The sequence below is a fragment of the Bufo gargarizans genome, chromosome 7 (genome assembly GCF_014858855.1).
Source record: "Bufo gargarizans isolate SCDJY-AF-19 chromosome 7, ASM1485885v1, whole genome shotgun sequence".
NCBI classification, from domain to species: domain Eukaryota; kingdom Metazoa; phylum Chordata; class Amphibia; order Anura; family Bufonidae; genus Bufo; species Bufo gargarizans.
The window spans coordinates 166007775-166024032 of NC_058086.1; the positions used below are offsets into that span (position 1 = coordinate 166007775).

Here is a 16258-nt window from a genome sequence, read left to right on the forward strand (position 1 = left end):
AGGTGGCGCCATACTAATGGTGAACATCAGGTGGTATGTATATGTAAGTAAATCTACTCACTGGATCATCTCTAGCCACAAGTGAATGGCAGACATACTCATTATGATCTGGAGGATGAATATGATATTCCATGGTGGGAGACCCCCTTTAAAAGCATCAACAAGATTTTTAAGGAGCGCTTGTTGCCTCTTATTCTCCTGTAGGACGGTATACAGTTCATTCAAGCAACCCTAGGGTTGTCGTCAGTTTTTAAAATTGCTCTATAGGGGTGAGTTTACCCTTGCCCCTACTCATTGCTCACGTGGTAGTCCCTGGCAGAGAGGAGTCTGACGCTTCTGGTCATGTGCTGCTTTAGCCAATCACATGATAGGTTATCTTGTCATGTGACTGGCTGAGAAGCTGCCATTGGCTACGAATGGATTGTTTTACAAATATCTCTGAACGACGGGAGACGAGAAATCCTGTCTGTGAAGTCCATACGGCTGCAGTGATGGTCCCCAGCAGGGTGGTCACACATCTTTCACAGTCTCCTGAATGGCAGATCTCCCTGCGTGTGCAGTTAAAGGAACAGTCCATGCAGGGCTAGAGGCTGCAGAGCTCAACTGCCCCTTCAAGTTTAACCTAGAGTCTCCCTTTAAATATTACCCTTTCGCTAAGTATGGAAATATGACGTTCAGGAGCCAAGAAAAGATGGGTGACTATCTTGAATAGCAGATCCACCCAGTTATACAGTGAAAACCACCCATCTCTGTAGCTGAGTGCCAGTCCGGCAGCCATATTGGTGGTCACCCATCTTTTCCAGGCTCCTGAATGGCAGATCTTTATAGTTATTTGTGAGACCTCCTCTTAAACAATGGAGATTTTCCAACCCCTGTGGGAGCTTTAATAGCAATGGTAATGAGTGTCACCCAGCTTTCCCAGCCTCCTTCAGTCATGCAGTGAAACATACCCCCTTCAGGGTCTTGTAAAGCTGGGTTACACCCACCGATCACCCCGCTGCCTGAAGTAAAGGTGGCGTTTCCCTTTAATTCTGCATGGTGTCAGAATGACAGGTTGTGGTTTATAGAAGTTATCCTCGAAGCCGCTAGAATATTTTAGTGCAGGATGCTGGCGCCGCTGATCTCCTGTAGAGCTGCCTTCGTCTTATGCAGATCTGATGCGCTAATTGCAGAAAGCCTAATGAATGACAAAGCAAAATATCTGGATAGATGGAAATGACCTGGTATCTGAAAGCCCATAAACCGCGCAATATTCATAAATCGTCTCTCCCTCGTCGGCGCCGTCCATTACCCGGCAGCCCTGGCAGAGCGGCAGGTTTCCACCAGCGTCCTGATCAATCACATCCTGACAGTGCCCCCATCCGGACCTGCCCTGCAGCCCCCCTCAGAGCAGTCCTAGAAAAGCTGGCTGCCAATGATCAGGACTCTCACTTAGCCTCTTGGATAGTCACCCAGCTTTCCCAGACTCCTCACTAATAGATCCGCCTAGTAATGCAGCCATATTGGACTATTCCTTCAAAGGTAGGAACTTTGGCTCTTCAGGACTCTGGAAAAGCTGGATGACGAATCTACTCCTTTGGATTTATAGGGCGTCAAAGGAAAAGTATGACTGATTATGGGATAATATTCCCTGGGACTATATTTCTGTATCACTAGGCAGGTTTAGCATTCAGGAATCTAGGAAAGCTGGGTGGCAACCTACCTAGGTCTTTCAGAATCCTGATTAGAACATGAAGCTTTTTCCCGTTCAGGAGACTCGGAAAGCTTAGTGTCCAGCTTTGTTAGAACTGCAGTGGTCACTGTAATTAGAAGTGACCCAGCTTTTCCAGATACGGATGAAAGCGGATTTTTAATCCAAAAGTTTCAGTGCTTATCTGCTTTCATATGACTGCGTATACCATTCCGGAGCCTGGGAAAGTCTGATAACTGGCAGCTCGTCCCTCCCCAGGCTGCCCCCTACTCCATTACTAGCTACATTTGCCATTCAGGACACTGGCAAAGCGGGGTATGGCTTGTACTGTAGCTCATATAAGGGGTTGTCAACCCTCTTTTCCAGACTTTTGGATTTCCAATCTTTATATTTAGGAAAATGAGGGATATCTCTGGCTATTACTATATAGATCTGCCATTCAGGAGCCTGGGAAAGCTGGGTGGCCACCATTATGGCTGCTGTACTAGCTCATTTTTCTCACTTTCTTTAATGGAAGCCATCCTTACTGTAGACCCTTCACTTTGTAACGTGCCGTTCAGGACACTGGGGAAGCTGGGTGACATCCCTGCCGGGTTTTATCCATCTCTTCCAGTCTTCTGCCGGGTAGATCAGGAATTGGGGGAGGCGTTGACGTGTAGATCTAAGTAGATCTGTCGCTCAGGACCCTGCCAGCAGCAGCGGCCATGGTGGCGGCTCTCCATAGGAATGCATTGCTGGTGTCTTTGTCGCCTTCTGCAGTTTTCTATGATGTTGATTTATCTGCTTTTTTTCCTCCTCTTCTGTCTCAGGTCTCCCGTGTGCCGGTTGAGAGTTGTGAGCAGTACCAGAGCTGTGACACCTGCCTGGGCTCCCGGGACCCCCACTGCGGATGGTGTGTGCTCCACAACACGTAAGTCTGACTTCTCCAGGCTGCGGAGGTCCTGGGGGACTTGTGAGAAGCCTCGGTGCCCTGCTGCCGCATGACAGCCCCTCTCAGTCTTCTGCTTTAAATAGCTCACGTCTATTCCCCCCTGAGCAGCCGCGGGCCGGGCCCGCACCCAGGAGTCTGGCAGAGCGAGGAGCGCTAATTTAGGCCAGGTGCAGGAAGGACAGCGCTGGCATCCTTCACAGATAGCGATTTCTGCTGGAGGACATCTCTGAGCTCGATAAAACAGTGCAGGGAATTCAAGGAGGTCGGGCGGTGACTTAAAGGGATTGTCCAGAATTTGGAAAAGAAACAGCACGACACTTGTAAATGTGCTTTTTTTTTCTTCTGATATTGCAGCTCAGCTCCATTAGATTTAGTAAGGCTTAACTGCAATACCATGCACAACCTGGAGATCGGTGTGGCAGTATTTCTGGGAGCAGGCAGCCAAAAGGCTAGGGGGCACATCGCTGCATTTTAAAGATCTGGAGCCTTGGGTATTTTCCTTGGGCCCAATGCAAAGTACTCCTGTGGATTTCTGGGTAAAAAGGAGTCGCCCTCTGCTGGTCACGTAATGGTACATTGGTTGGAATTAGGTAGGTGCATGTGGGCTCACTGACTTTGACAGGCCAAAGAGGTCACCCAAGATTAGGAAAAACCCGGCTGCGTTCTTCCATAAACAGTGCCACAGGGTGTGTCTGTATTGCCGTTCAGCCACATTCAATTGAATAAAGCTGAGTTGCAATACCTGACACAACCCCTAGACAGGTGTGGCGCTATTTCTGGAAGAAAGCAACCATTTAGGTTTTTTAAAGTACTGAACAATCCCTTTAAATCAGGCATGCTCAACCTGCGGCCCTCCAGCTGTTGCAAAACTACAACTCCCAGCATGCCCGAACAGCCTACAGCAGGGCACTGTGGGAGTTGTAGTTTTACAACAGCTGGAGGGCCGCAGGTTGAGCATGCCTGATTTAAGTAGTCTGCTGTCTTTGGCTCTCCAGTTGTTATGAGACTACAACTCTCAGCATGGCTTAAGGAGTAGTTTCACAGCAGTTACAAGTCGCTGACCACTGCCCTACGATGAGCGAGCTCTTCTGCCAATCTATCGTTGTGCCAATTCTCCATGACTTTATTTATTTAAAGGGGCAGTACACCAGAAATCAGCAGCTTATAATAGTGTTGGTGCGTTATAAGGGGAGAGGCCGATATTAGTCATCTGTATGTGAATGTAGATGGCTCTAGGGGGTCTCAACGCTGCAGAGAAGTAGTCATCATGGGGGGCCGGGGTGGGGAGAGTTCTGCACTTCTGTCACTCCTCCCGTTATATGGCTGAGGATAAGAGAAGCTTTCGCTGTAATGTCTCCTAGTAAATCAAGTGGACAGAATGGTTCTCGCTGCAGCGCTTCTGCTGGGGGTTGTAGTTCAGCCCTGATACAGTGCGTCAGTCCAGTTTTGTATTCCGTAGATCTCCCTGTCGCCCTTTATCCGGTGGGATTTCATCTGAACGCTGACACAATGTCATTACGCTCAGGTTAGGAGTTGGCGGCGAGTTTTGTTTTCCCATCGACCCTGCCAAGTACACATGACAGGTGGAGCATTACAGGCAGCCGGAGCTGTAATCCCTCTCTGCAGCCTACATGTGAGGCTGGGATTACTGGCCGCCATGCATCAGGACTGGAGCTGTACACCTGCTGGGAGGTTATATGAAGATTAATCCATGTATAAGATGGAGCTCTGCAGCTTTCTGATAGACTTCCTGTTCCCGTTCCTCACCATTTTCAAGATCTCTGCTTGCTGTTCATGGCTATAACATTCCTGTTTAAATCCAGAGGGTCAAAACCGACACAGAGCTGCAGGGCTCGTTACAGCATATCCTGGCGCTGTCTGTAATAATCCGCATCCGTCTGTGTCACGGGATAAATGGCTACATTTCCATTTCGTTCTAGAAAAACGTTTTTACTAAGATTTCATAGCTTAAATTGACATCCTGTCTTCTCCTCTAGTCACACCCTGAGCTGCAGATGAAATTCTGAGAGAGAAAAGTGCAGGGTGGGAGCCAGGTGATAGCTGATCTGGTAGATCACACGTCTCATGTAGGAGTGAGGAGAAACGGGCTGAATTTTGAATGCAGCTCTGGATGTGAATGGAGTAAATAAGTTTTAAAGAAGTCAGGTTTTTGCAGAATTACTCTGGAATTGTTAAGTGAGGTTCTGTTTGCTCCAAATGTGTACAATTGAATGGAACAGAAGTGATTGTCTTTGCTGCCATCCTTATGTTTCCGTTGGGGGTTGTCATCCTTCCTCAGCTCTGAGTGACGGGCAAGCAGGTTTGGCAGCTTACTGGACTTCTAATTCCTTAGTGTATTGAGCTGCCAGTCTCTCCAGCTTCACGTGTCCAGCCTGGCAGGGAGCGGATGTTGCAGCCGCCGAATGCCCGGGACAGGAGAGCTGTCAGTCGGCGGCGTCCACTGCGCCACGTTCTCAGCTGTCACGGCTCCCGCAGTTTGATGGAAGAGATTCTCACCTCTAAGTCCCCGTCCATGGAACCAATTAAGTTGATGCGCAGTCACTGATTACGGGGAGATGGCGGTTTATTCCAGAACTTTTATATTTATGTAGATAGGATGCATTAAGCCCCATTATCCTGTCAGCTGCCGGGGGCGACCTCTGACCTATAGATAATCTCGTCCTATACATTGTAGATGTTCTCGAAAAGACAAGTGCGAGCGCGCCGACGAGCTGCACCGCTTCACGACTGACCAGCACCAGTGTGTCCAGCTGACCGTCCACCCCAAGAACATTTCTGTCACCATGTCTGAAGTTCCAGTGAGTTATAGAAATATCTATCTAATATCTGAGTATCTAATATCTATCTATCTGTAATATCTATGTATCTAATATCTATCTGTAATATCTATGTATCTAATATCTATCTATCTGTAATATCTATGTATCTAATATCTATCTATCTAATATCTCTCTCATATCTATCTAATATCTATCTAATATCTAATATCTATGTATCTAATATCTATCTAATATCTATCTATCTGTAATATCTATGTATCTAATATCTATCTATCTAATATCTCTCTCATATCTATCTATCTAATATCTATCTATCTTCTATCTATCTAATATCTATCTATCTAATATCTATCTAATATCTAATATCTATCTATCTGTAATATCTATGTATCTAATATCTATCTATCTAATATCTCTCTCATATCTATCTATCTTCTATCTATCTATCTAATATCTATCTAATATCAATCTGTAATATCTATGTATCTAATATCTATCTATCTAATATCTCTCTCATATCTATCTATCTATCTATCTATCTATCTATCTATCTATCTATCATATTTGCAGTTATTTTATTGCCTTCTTCTTGCAGATGGTTCTCCAGGCCTGGAATGTCCCTGACCTTTCTGCTGGGGTGAACTGCTCCTTCGAGGATTTCACAGAGATGGAAGGACACATAGAAGGAGACAAGATTTACTGCACGTCTCCCTCTGCCAAGGACATCATCCCCATCACACGGGGCCAGGGTGAGCTTCATGGTCCTGCAGGGTGGTCACTCGGATGAATTCCTGAAGCTCTAACACACTGACAGTGACAGTGGACGGGCTGCGCAGGTGTGGGGGCTGCGCAGGTGTGGGGGCTGCGCACCTGACACTGCTGTGTGCAGACATCCTGCTGGGAGGGCAGTTAACCCATCAGATACCATGACCCAGCAGACTTACAAACCTGAGGAACATCTGTACATAGCACTCTCTGCTGTGAAACATGTGGTTTTTCTACCAAGAAATAAATAAATAATAATAATCAACCCTTCATCTCCTACAATGCAGAGCCACAAAATGCTGAATGTTTTAGAATCTCAGCACGGTTTTAAGTGCAGCTTTGGCTGTGACTGGAGTATATAAAAAAATCTGAAATATTCTGCTGCTGAGATTTCTTCCATCTTTGAGCTCTGTTGATGGCCGGTCCTCGTGAGGGGGCGGCCTTGTGGTGAGTGGGTGTTTGTAAAAACTGCAGCACCCCTCAGAGAGGGGTCATAAGACCCAGCGTGAGCAGCCACGGGCGTCAGAGCCTCTTGGCTGAGGGACAGGAGGGAGCGATGTTTTCACGGCCTTCATAAATAGCACAAACAAAAGGCCCTAGTCTGGCAGAAAACGCCTCCTCAGCTCTTACGACTTTTCCCTAATTCTGCCTTAAAGAGCCGGCTTTTGTCGGAGAACAGAAGCCGCCTTTGTTTGTCAATATGTATTCACCCCCCCCCCCCTCCCAATCTCCAATCCTTCTACGAAGTCTCCAGTTTCACCGTCACGCTGCAGTTCTTTGTACAGCAAAGTCACAATAGGGCAAATACGTCAGGAGAAATGGCGCTCAAAATACTCCTAAAATCATGCAATCGACAAGCCTCATAACATGAGGGCAGTCCTTTTTCTGTAGTCATCTCATTATCATAGCAGGCAGGATTACATTGACAGGTAACATCGACATAAAGGTGACACAGGATCCGCCATTCACAGTAGGCAATGTCACAGCTCTGCCTCTCTGCACAGGGGCCACCTAGCCTCATTGTAGTCCGACACTTCATGTTCTGTGGAGATCATTTCTCAGCAGTCATCCCATTAACATCACAAACAGAACTGCAATGACGGCTATTACCTATGTATAGATGATACAGGATCCAACATTCACAATTGGTGATGTCAAATCTCACCATCTTCATCTTCCAGCGCCTAGCCTCCTTATAGTCTGACACTTATTGTTCGGTGGAAATCACTTCTCAGCAGTCATCTCATTATCACCACATGCAAATTACAGTGACAGGTAATACCTACATACATATATATATATATATATATATATATATATATATATATATGTATTAAAGATCCACCTTTTACATTTGATGATGGACACCGCTTAAGCTCCCCGTCCCTGTGCAATGACCACCGAGTCTCATAATAGACTGACACTTCGTGTTCTGTGAATATCACTTCTCAGCAGTCATCGCATTATCATAACAGGCAGGATTACAGTGACAGAAATCACCTATATAGATGGGTAACTCATGATCCACTATTCACAATAGATGATGGACACAGCTTATTCTTTCCCCTTTCCTGCCCAATGACCACCGAGCCTCATAATAGACTGACACTTTGTGGAGATCACTTCTTAGCATTCATCTCATAATCATCACAGGCAAGATTACAATGACAAGGTATCTCCTATATATGGGTAAAACAGGGATACATCATTCACAATAGGTGATGGCCACAGCTCATGTCCTCCCCTTCTCTTCTGTACAGGTCACGGAGCATGCCCACAACACTCTCCCATAGAAGTCAATGAGTTATCTCAGGGCCACAGGTTCCTATGGTCCATGTGGCTGCTGTAAGACAAATCTGTGAAGGTTAATAGCTGCTCAGGCAGGATGGTCATCTTTATGTGCCCCCCACTACAGCACTGCCCCCTTATCTTCTACCTTGGGACATCTTGAGCCCACTTGTAAGGTACGGTCGATGTTGCTCATCTTTTCTTTTCTCTTTTCCAGGGGACAAGAGAGTCGTTAATCTTTACCTAAAGTCCAAAGAAACGGGGAAGAAGTTTGCAAGTGTCGACTTCGTCTTTTACAACTGCAGCGTCCACCAATCGTAAGCGATTCCTTCACATTACAAATCGTTGTCTAATCATGTGCCCATTTAAATCCAGGCAGCTCCCTGGACGCAATACCAGTCTCAAAGGGGTGTGTATACTTTTGCAACCATTTCCTTTTATTGCTCCAGCGCTTAAAAAAATAATAGTTAAGCAAAGCAATAATTTGAATTTTAAAATGCTAGTAGTTTAATGTATGCAGCCCCTGTGCAGACCTATGTGTCTCCATGGTTACAGACCACAAACAAACCCTGTGTAGTCGGATCCTATTACGCAATTTTGCGACTCCCTCTTCTACTGACAGGAGGGGGTTTCGGGGGGGACGACGACGACAATTGAAGTTGCCGATCACTGCAGAAACAGATTACAACCAGGGGTATTTTGGGGACTGGGGAAATCTGTTGCAAAAGTATACACACCCTTCAATTTTAAAGGGATTGTGTCTGATATTGCTCAGCCCTATTGCAATGAATGGGGCTGAGATGCAATACCTCACATAACCTGTGGACTGGTGTGGTGCTGTTTTTTGTAATAAAAAAATAATAATATTTATATTTTCCGAACCCTTGACAGCTTTTTTTAAGGATTGTCCTTTCACTCCAGGGTTTCAGCCTGTGAGTCAGATGGATCTGTCAGGGCATGCTGGGAGTTGTAGTAGTACAACAGTGTAGCCGTCATATCTCTTATCAGGCCGTGTGATGTACTGTATGTGAATGGAAGGCGGCTGCTCGTGTCTCTGTGCTTTAGGGCGAGAGGGGGGCACGCTCATGTCCTTTTTATGCCTCCTGTGCCCGGGAGGCTGGGACCTCGTGTCCATTTATGGTGTAATGAAACGTGCCAGGGTGATGTTTAGAGAAGGAGCCGGAGGAGGCTCGGGGGCCCGGGCGAGCCGCCGCTCCTTTATAAACACCTACGTTCCGTCGGCCTCTCTTTTCCCTTTATTAGGGATTCACTAATGGAAACTTTTCTGCGCTCGCCGCCTTTGGACGCCGCTTGTAAAGGAAATGCTCGCTGCAGGCGTATCTGCTCCGCGGGAATCGGCGGGGGTTTTGTAGCGCAGCTTTTGATAGAAACGATACAGAAAGTAGACCTGACATCCTAGCTTCCTTTTAAGCAGGGATCTGTCTCAGCGTGGCCCCGGGGGAGTCTGCAAAGTGGCCCCGTCTACCTTCTGCTAACACTTTCTATCTGGCTGTGCTTTGCCGCCGCTTCTCCTGCTGCAGTCGCTGCTGTGGGTGGATTTTTATTTATTTATTTATTTTTTCCAACCTTTTCATGTTGAGAAGAGCGGCTAGACGACGTCGGCGCCGCTTATCGTCGGCAGCTTTCAGCGACGTGTTTATGGTGGAGATACCGGTAATCATTCGGCCCACAGCTTTTGCACGTTTATCGGCAGCACGGGGACCGATCCTGACTTCTGCCACTCCATAGCCATTAGAGAATACCTTTTAGAGAACAGCAAGGGGTACGGTGGTCAATGCCGGGGGTCCATGGGTGGGCCGATGCCTGACCCACATCCAAAACCGACCCAAATAGAATATACTAAATTTAAAGGGACAGCCTGAAGACTGTACTCTCTCCGTTCCCTGGTGTCGGCCGCCCATGACTCCAGCTCAGCGGCAGTGTCTGATGTAAAGCCTCTTTCACACGGTCCGTATTTGTAACCCAAACGGAGGGGTGGGTCCAAAACACAGATGAGATGCAAATAATTCCATTCCATCTTATCTCTGTTTTGGACCCACTCCTGTTTTCAGCTTACAAATACTGACCGTGTGAAAGAGGCCTAATATGACTCTTCAGAGGCCCGTGTGCTGCCCATCCCCCATGCTTTACACTGCAGCTCTGCTTGAGAAATGGCGTCTGTCTAGAAGCGCCTTATGATTATAAATTGCAAGCAGCTAAATCAATAGCAAGATAACAGTACGTTCACACGTGTTAACGAGGTTGTCCGAGCGTTTAATACTGATGGCCTTTCCTCAGGATAGGTCCTCCGTATCTGATCGGTGGGGTTCTGACTCCTGGCACCCCCCGCCGATGAATTGTTTGGCGAGCCCCGCAGTCCCTTCCTAGGTCATGTGACGTCTCGTCCTACGATCACATGGCCTAGGTGCAGTTCAGTCCTTGCAATGCCAAGCACAGCCACTATAGAATGGATGGCGCTGTGCTCGGTGAGCTGCAAGGAGGCCACAGCATCTTCAAAGCACAGGGGGTGCCACCGATCACATAATGAGGGTAGGTCATCAGCATTAAACACTCAGAGAACCCCTTTAATTTATGCTGCAAGGCGGTTGGTGCTGAATTCCGGCAGATAGGCCGCGCGTTAATCCGCAGCGGACGCATCCTGTTTGGACTTACCTGAACAGGACCTACCCAAGATCTGCATAAAAGGTGGGTCTGTGTGGCTCCTGACCTGTGGCGGTGCTGCCCCTCAAGCAGAAGAGTTCATCCGCCGAGTCCTCCCTGACTCACCAGAGAGCGGCGGCGCTGCGCAGTCTTTAAATTAATATCCGCCGCTGAAATCAAACTGCATAAATTTGCATAAAGAGCGCGCCAATTAACATGTTTGTAGGTAAAGCTAAAGGCTCCTCGTTTCCAAAACGAGGGGAGAGATGTTGCCGGAGACGTTGGGAATGAATTTCTTCTCTTTTGCGAGCAGCTTAATTAAATATTTCCTCAATGTTGTCGTGTTTGTGTAGGGTTATTTTTGTATTTTTTTTCTTCACATTTTGCGTAGCGCAGATTTATATTTAATGGCGGCGGCGCATCTCGCTGGGAGGAGATCTTGGGGCTGTGGAAGCGCTTCTCCGCTGAGACGACCCCACCTTGACATATTAAAGTGTAACTCCGAGGGGAGAGGATCCCGTGCATTTTAAATGCGGATCTGTGCCGCGCATATTCCCTCTTTAAATATTCTCCGGCTGTTTACAAAAACTGCGGCCGCTCTGGAGGATACGGTGAATTTTTTCATTTTTTTTTTCTCTTTTTGCACAGTCTGGATGGGTTTTTAGATGAAGGCATTTCCTTTCTGATTAAAGGAGCGCTGGCGGATTTGACTTGATAGTTCTGCTCGTGGATCTGCATTTTTTATGGGTTCTTTGAGATGCGACGATCACTTGAGATGTAGTGCGGAGGATGGGAAAGTTTCCTTCTAACTCTGTCTAATATTTCTAGTAAAATTCAATGGAAGCAGTCACAGGGTCGCTGGGTGATCGGCGTCTCGCCGCTCACTGATATTGTCAATTTGTACCTAAGACCCTTAAAGGGGAACTTCACTTTTACAGTTTAATTCTCAGTAAATGTTTGCTTTTCCTATTTTGCACTGATTTGGATTTATACTCTAATCACATCCAAAGTAGAATCCAAAATGTCAGCTTTGAAGACTGCAGAAATGTGAGTGCAGCTCTGGAGTATAATACAGGATGTTACTCCGGATCAATACAGGATAAGTAATGTATGTACACGGTGACTCCACCAGCAGAATAGTGAGTGCAGCTCTGGAGTATAATACAGGATGTAACTCGGGATCAGTACAGGATAAGTAATGTATGTACACAGTGACTGCACCAGCAGAATAGTGAGTGCAGCTCTGGAGTATAATGCAGGATGTAACTCAGGATCAGTACAGGATAAGTAATGTATGTACACAGTGACTGCACCAGCAGAATAGTGAGTGCAGCTCTGGAGTATAATACAGGATGTAACTGAGGATCAGTACAGGATAAGTAATGTATGTACACAGTGACTGCACCAGCAGAATAGTGAGTGCAGCTCTGGAGTATAATACAGGATGTAACTCAGGATAAGTAATGTATGTGCACAGTGACTGCACCAGCAGAATAGTGAGTGCAGCTCTGGAGTATAATACAGGATGTAACTGAGGATCAGTACAGGATAAGTAATGTATGTACACAGTGACTGCACCAGCAGAATAGTGAGTGCAGCTCTGGAGTATAATACAGGATGTAACTCCGGATCAGTACAGGATAAGTAATGTCTGTACACAGGGACTGCACCAGCAGAATAGTGAGTGCAGCTCTGGAGTATAATACAGGATGTAACTCGGGATCAGTACAGGATAAGTAATGTATGTACACAGTGACTGCACCAGCAGAATAGTGAGTGCAGCTCTGGAGTATAATACAAGATGTAACTCAGGATCAGTACAGGATAAGTAATGTATGTACACAGTGACTGCACCAGCAGAATAGTGAGTGCAGCTCTGGAGTATAATACAGGATGTAACTCGGGATCAGTACAGGATAAGTAATGTATGTACACAGTGACTGCACCAGCAGAATAGTGAGTGCAGCTCTGGAGTATAATACAGGATGTAACTCAGGATCAGTACAGGATAAGTAATGTATGTACACAGTGACTGCACCAGCAGAATAGTGAGTGCAGCTCTGGAGTAAGTAATGTATGTACACAGTGACTCCACCAGCAGAATAGTGAGTGCAGCTCTGGAGTATAATACAGGATGTAATACAGGATCAGTACAGGATAAGTAATGTATGTACACAGTGACTGCACCAGCAGAATAGTGAGTGCAGCTCTGGAGTAAGTAATGTATGTACACAGTGACTCCACCAGCAGAATAGTGAGTGCAGCTCTGGAGTATAATACAGGATGTAATACAGGATCAGTACAGGATAAGTATTGTATGTACACAGTGACGTCACCAGCAGATTAGTGAGTGCAGCTCTGGAGTATAATACAGGATGTAACTCAGGACCAGTACAGTGTAATGCGTGTACACAGTGACATTTACGGAGATGAATTCTGTGTGTAATATGTTAATGCTCTTACTATGGTTGACTTCACCGCTGCACAAGGATCGTCTGTTCCAAATGGGCCCCCGGACCCCGTGACGATGTGCATGACTCAGTATGTAAATTGCCTTGGTGAAGTGATTATCCTATATTATCCACAAGCGCAGAGAAGAATATAGAGACGGTCTTGTGCGGGGTGAGGATGACTCCCTTTTATACTGGCGCAGTTGGGCCAGAGGTCAAAGGTCAGGGTGGCAGAAAGTCCTGAAGCGGCTGATAATTAGCATAAATCCTAAGCCCCCTGCAGCTTTTGTACAATACTTGCGCCCTGATCTTATCTTTCTTGGACGGGGGGTTTGACCCCCACGCACTGAAGAGATGAATGGTGGATATTATGACATCACGGCGTGTGAAATCCTCCGATGCGATCTGCTAAGAGGCTGACCATCTCCGTGAATGGTTATGCTGATTTTCTCTAATCTCTTACGGCCTCAGAGTAAAAGATCAATATAGAATTTTATTTCAGCGTTTAATAGTCATAGAGGAAAGCCTATTATAGATATGATGGTTTTGGCACGTATCGCCACGCGTTTCACAGTGTGCGGCTTGAAACGAGGATGATGCCACTGGCTGCGGTTTTTAGGTGGGCTTTGGGTTGGTGGAACCAATTTCTTTGCTATAATGATCCCTTTATCATCTGGGTACTGTCCCTTTAAGTATGGGCATCGGTAAACGGTGACCACCGATTCCTTACACAATCAACTTCCTGTTTCTCAGTAATCTAGGCTACATGGACGTGTCATGTGATCCTTATTAGCTCTTGTGATTGGTGAGTAGCTTTGGAAAAGAGGAGGAGCTTACGGGACATGCTATGTACCAGCTCCTGGATTGGCTCCTCCATTTTGGCATTTTTAATATTTGGCTGCACCAGCATGTTGGGAGTTGTAGTTCCAAAATATCTTGAGTAAACCGGTAGCAGATGAAGCTGCTGGTGCCCCCAGAGCAGCGCAGAGTATCGAGGTCACTAATTCTCTATAAATGAGTGTCACCCCTGAGGCACCGAGAACCTCGAGCCTCGCTAAAGAGAACCACTGATTACTGGGAATTATTTTAGAATTCAATTCTGTAACAGTACATGATGGGACAGGTAGTATGGTTTGCTTCTCTGAGGCTGTATCGCACATAATAGGGTTAGATACATCAGCTCAACATAGGGTATCACATGCTCGATACAAGGGCTCAGCAGACAGTATCACATGTGGTAGGATTAGATACACGGCTCAACAGGCAGCATCACACGATAGGATGAGATACACGGATCAGCAGAGAGTATCACACAATAGGATGAGATACACGGATCAGCAGAGCGTATCACACAATAGGATGAGATACACGGATCAGCAGAGCGTATCACACATGATGGGACTATATTCAGTAGCTCAGCAGACAGTATCACAGTCACACAATAGGATTAGATACACATCACAGCAGACAGTATCACACGATAGGATTAGATACACATCACAGCAGACAGTATCACACGATAGGATTAGATACACATCACAGCAGACAGTATCACAGTCACACAATAGGATTAGATACACAGTCAGCAGACAGTATCACACAGGATAGGATTAGATACACAGCTGAGCAGACAGTATCACACAGGATAGGATTAGATACACATCACAGCAGACAGTATCACAGTCACACAATAGGATTAGATACACAGCTCAGCAGACAGTATCACACAGGATAGGATTAGATACACAGCTCAGCAGACAGTATCACACAAGATGGGCCTAGATATACAACTCAGCAGACAGTATCACACAGAATAGGCTTAGATACAGCAGCTTTCTTTTCTCTTCATTTATAAAGCTATAATTTGCTTTTTCCCGACTACATGTGAATTAATTACCCGCCACGTTGGATTATGACCTGTGAGATTCGCGCTCACTATGGGCGGGGGATGTATTATTTACCTGTCTGTTGTAGTCTTTTTGTGGTTTATTAGCTAGCGGTACAGTAAATTTCCATTTTGCCGCTGCTGCGCTAATATTTCGCAAAGGTGTGGGGGGGTAGGTTGTCAGGGAGGTTGTCAGATGCCCCTCTGCTGTGTCGGCTTCACTGAGCATCCACAGATTACGCCGTGCGCTGGAAATATCCCCGGCTCTAAATGCGTCTCCTTATTAACTCTCCATTTACTTTGCCTAATAGCTACAACGTATTCGTTAAACGAACGCATTTACCAAATGTCAAGGCCGTTCATGTAAGGAGCCTCCAGTGTAAATAAAATTATATCCGCTTCTATTAAAATGACTAATGACATCTACATATCCAAATACCGGAACAGACGTCGCGCGGCTTAACTTAAGGAAATCAACTGCACTGCTTAATACCTGGCAGATCCCCGGCTACGATTCCCATAGGCTCCGATGAGCGGAGGGGAACGCGGATCTTGTATCTTACAGGAGGGTCGATCCTTTCCACGCAGAGACGTCCATCGCTTCTCTGCACTGATGTCAGAACCAGTTTAATCAGTGTTATCTGTTTCTGGGAAAGCTGGGTGACAACCAGTACGGCCCCAAGTACAGCTGCTGCAGTGGTGGTCACCAAATGAGAAGTGGGGCTCAGGATTAGAGATGAGCGAGTTTCATATTTTGAAATTCGTTACTGGTAAAAGGTGAATTGTGTTATGGATTCCGTTACCACGGACCATAACGCAATTCTATGAAGGAATACATAACGGAATGCCTGCATTATTCATTCTGTCGTAATAGAAGTCTATGGGCTGCATAACGGATCCGTCCGGTTTCCGATTTGCAGGAGAGGACGCCCCTGCATAACGGAAACGGAATGGATCCGTTTTGCAGCCCATAGACTTATATTGTGACGGAATGAATAACGGAAATCGCAAACGAATTTCATAACCGGAAATTCGCTAATCTCTACTCGGGATGAACCAGTATGGGCACAAAGCTTTTTTTTGTGTCCTAAATGGCCAATTTACCAAATTGTATTCCATTGCTGCACAACCTTGTAGTATTACAACTCCCATCATTCCTACTTACAATGACTTGTGTACTGTTTCTCCAAATCTGTTCACACACTGCAGTTTCGGGGCAGAAATTTCTGTCCCTTTCCTGTTCATCTGAATAGGGCTTGCAGAAATCCATGTGCCCACCTTGCCTCA

At 46.1% G+C, this 16258-nt stretch overlaps 1 protein-coding gene across 3 annotated transcripts in view; it reads left to right on the top strand.

Annotated features, from left to right (window-relative positions):
- PLXNA1 (plexin A1) overlaps nucleotides 1-16258 on the top strand; it is a 262601-nt gene that overhangs the window by 164251 nt on the left and 82092 nt on the right. For all 3 annotated transcript variants that reach the window (XM_044302494.1, XM_044302496.1, XM_044302495.1), the window contains exons 5-8: nucleotides 2500-2600; nucleotides 5317-5440; nucleotides 6018-6171; nucleotides 8193-8292. In XM_044302494.1, the coding sequence (XP_044158429.1) occupies nucleotides 2500-2600; nucleotides 5317-5440; nucleotides 6018-6171; nucleotides 8193-8292 (479 nt within the window). The remainder of the gene's footprint in view (nucleotides 1-2499; nucleotides 2601-5316; nucleotides 5441-6017; nucleotides 6172-8192; nucleotides 8293-16258) is intronic.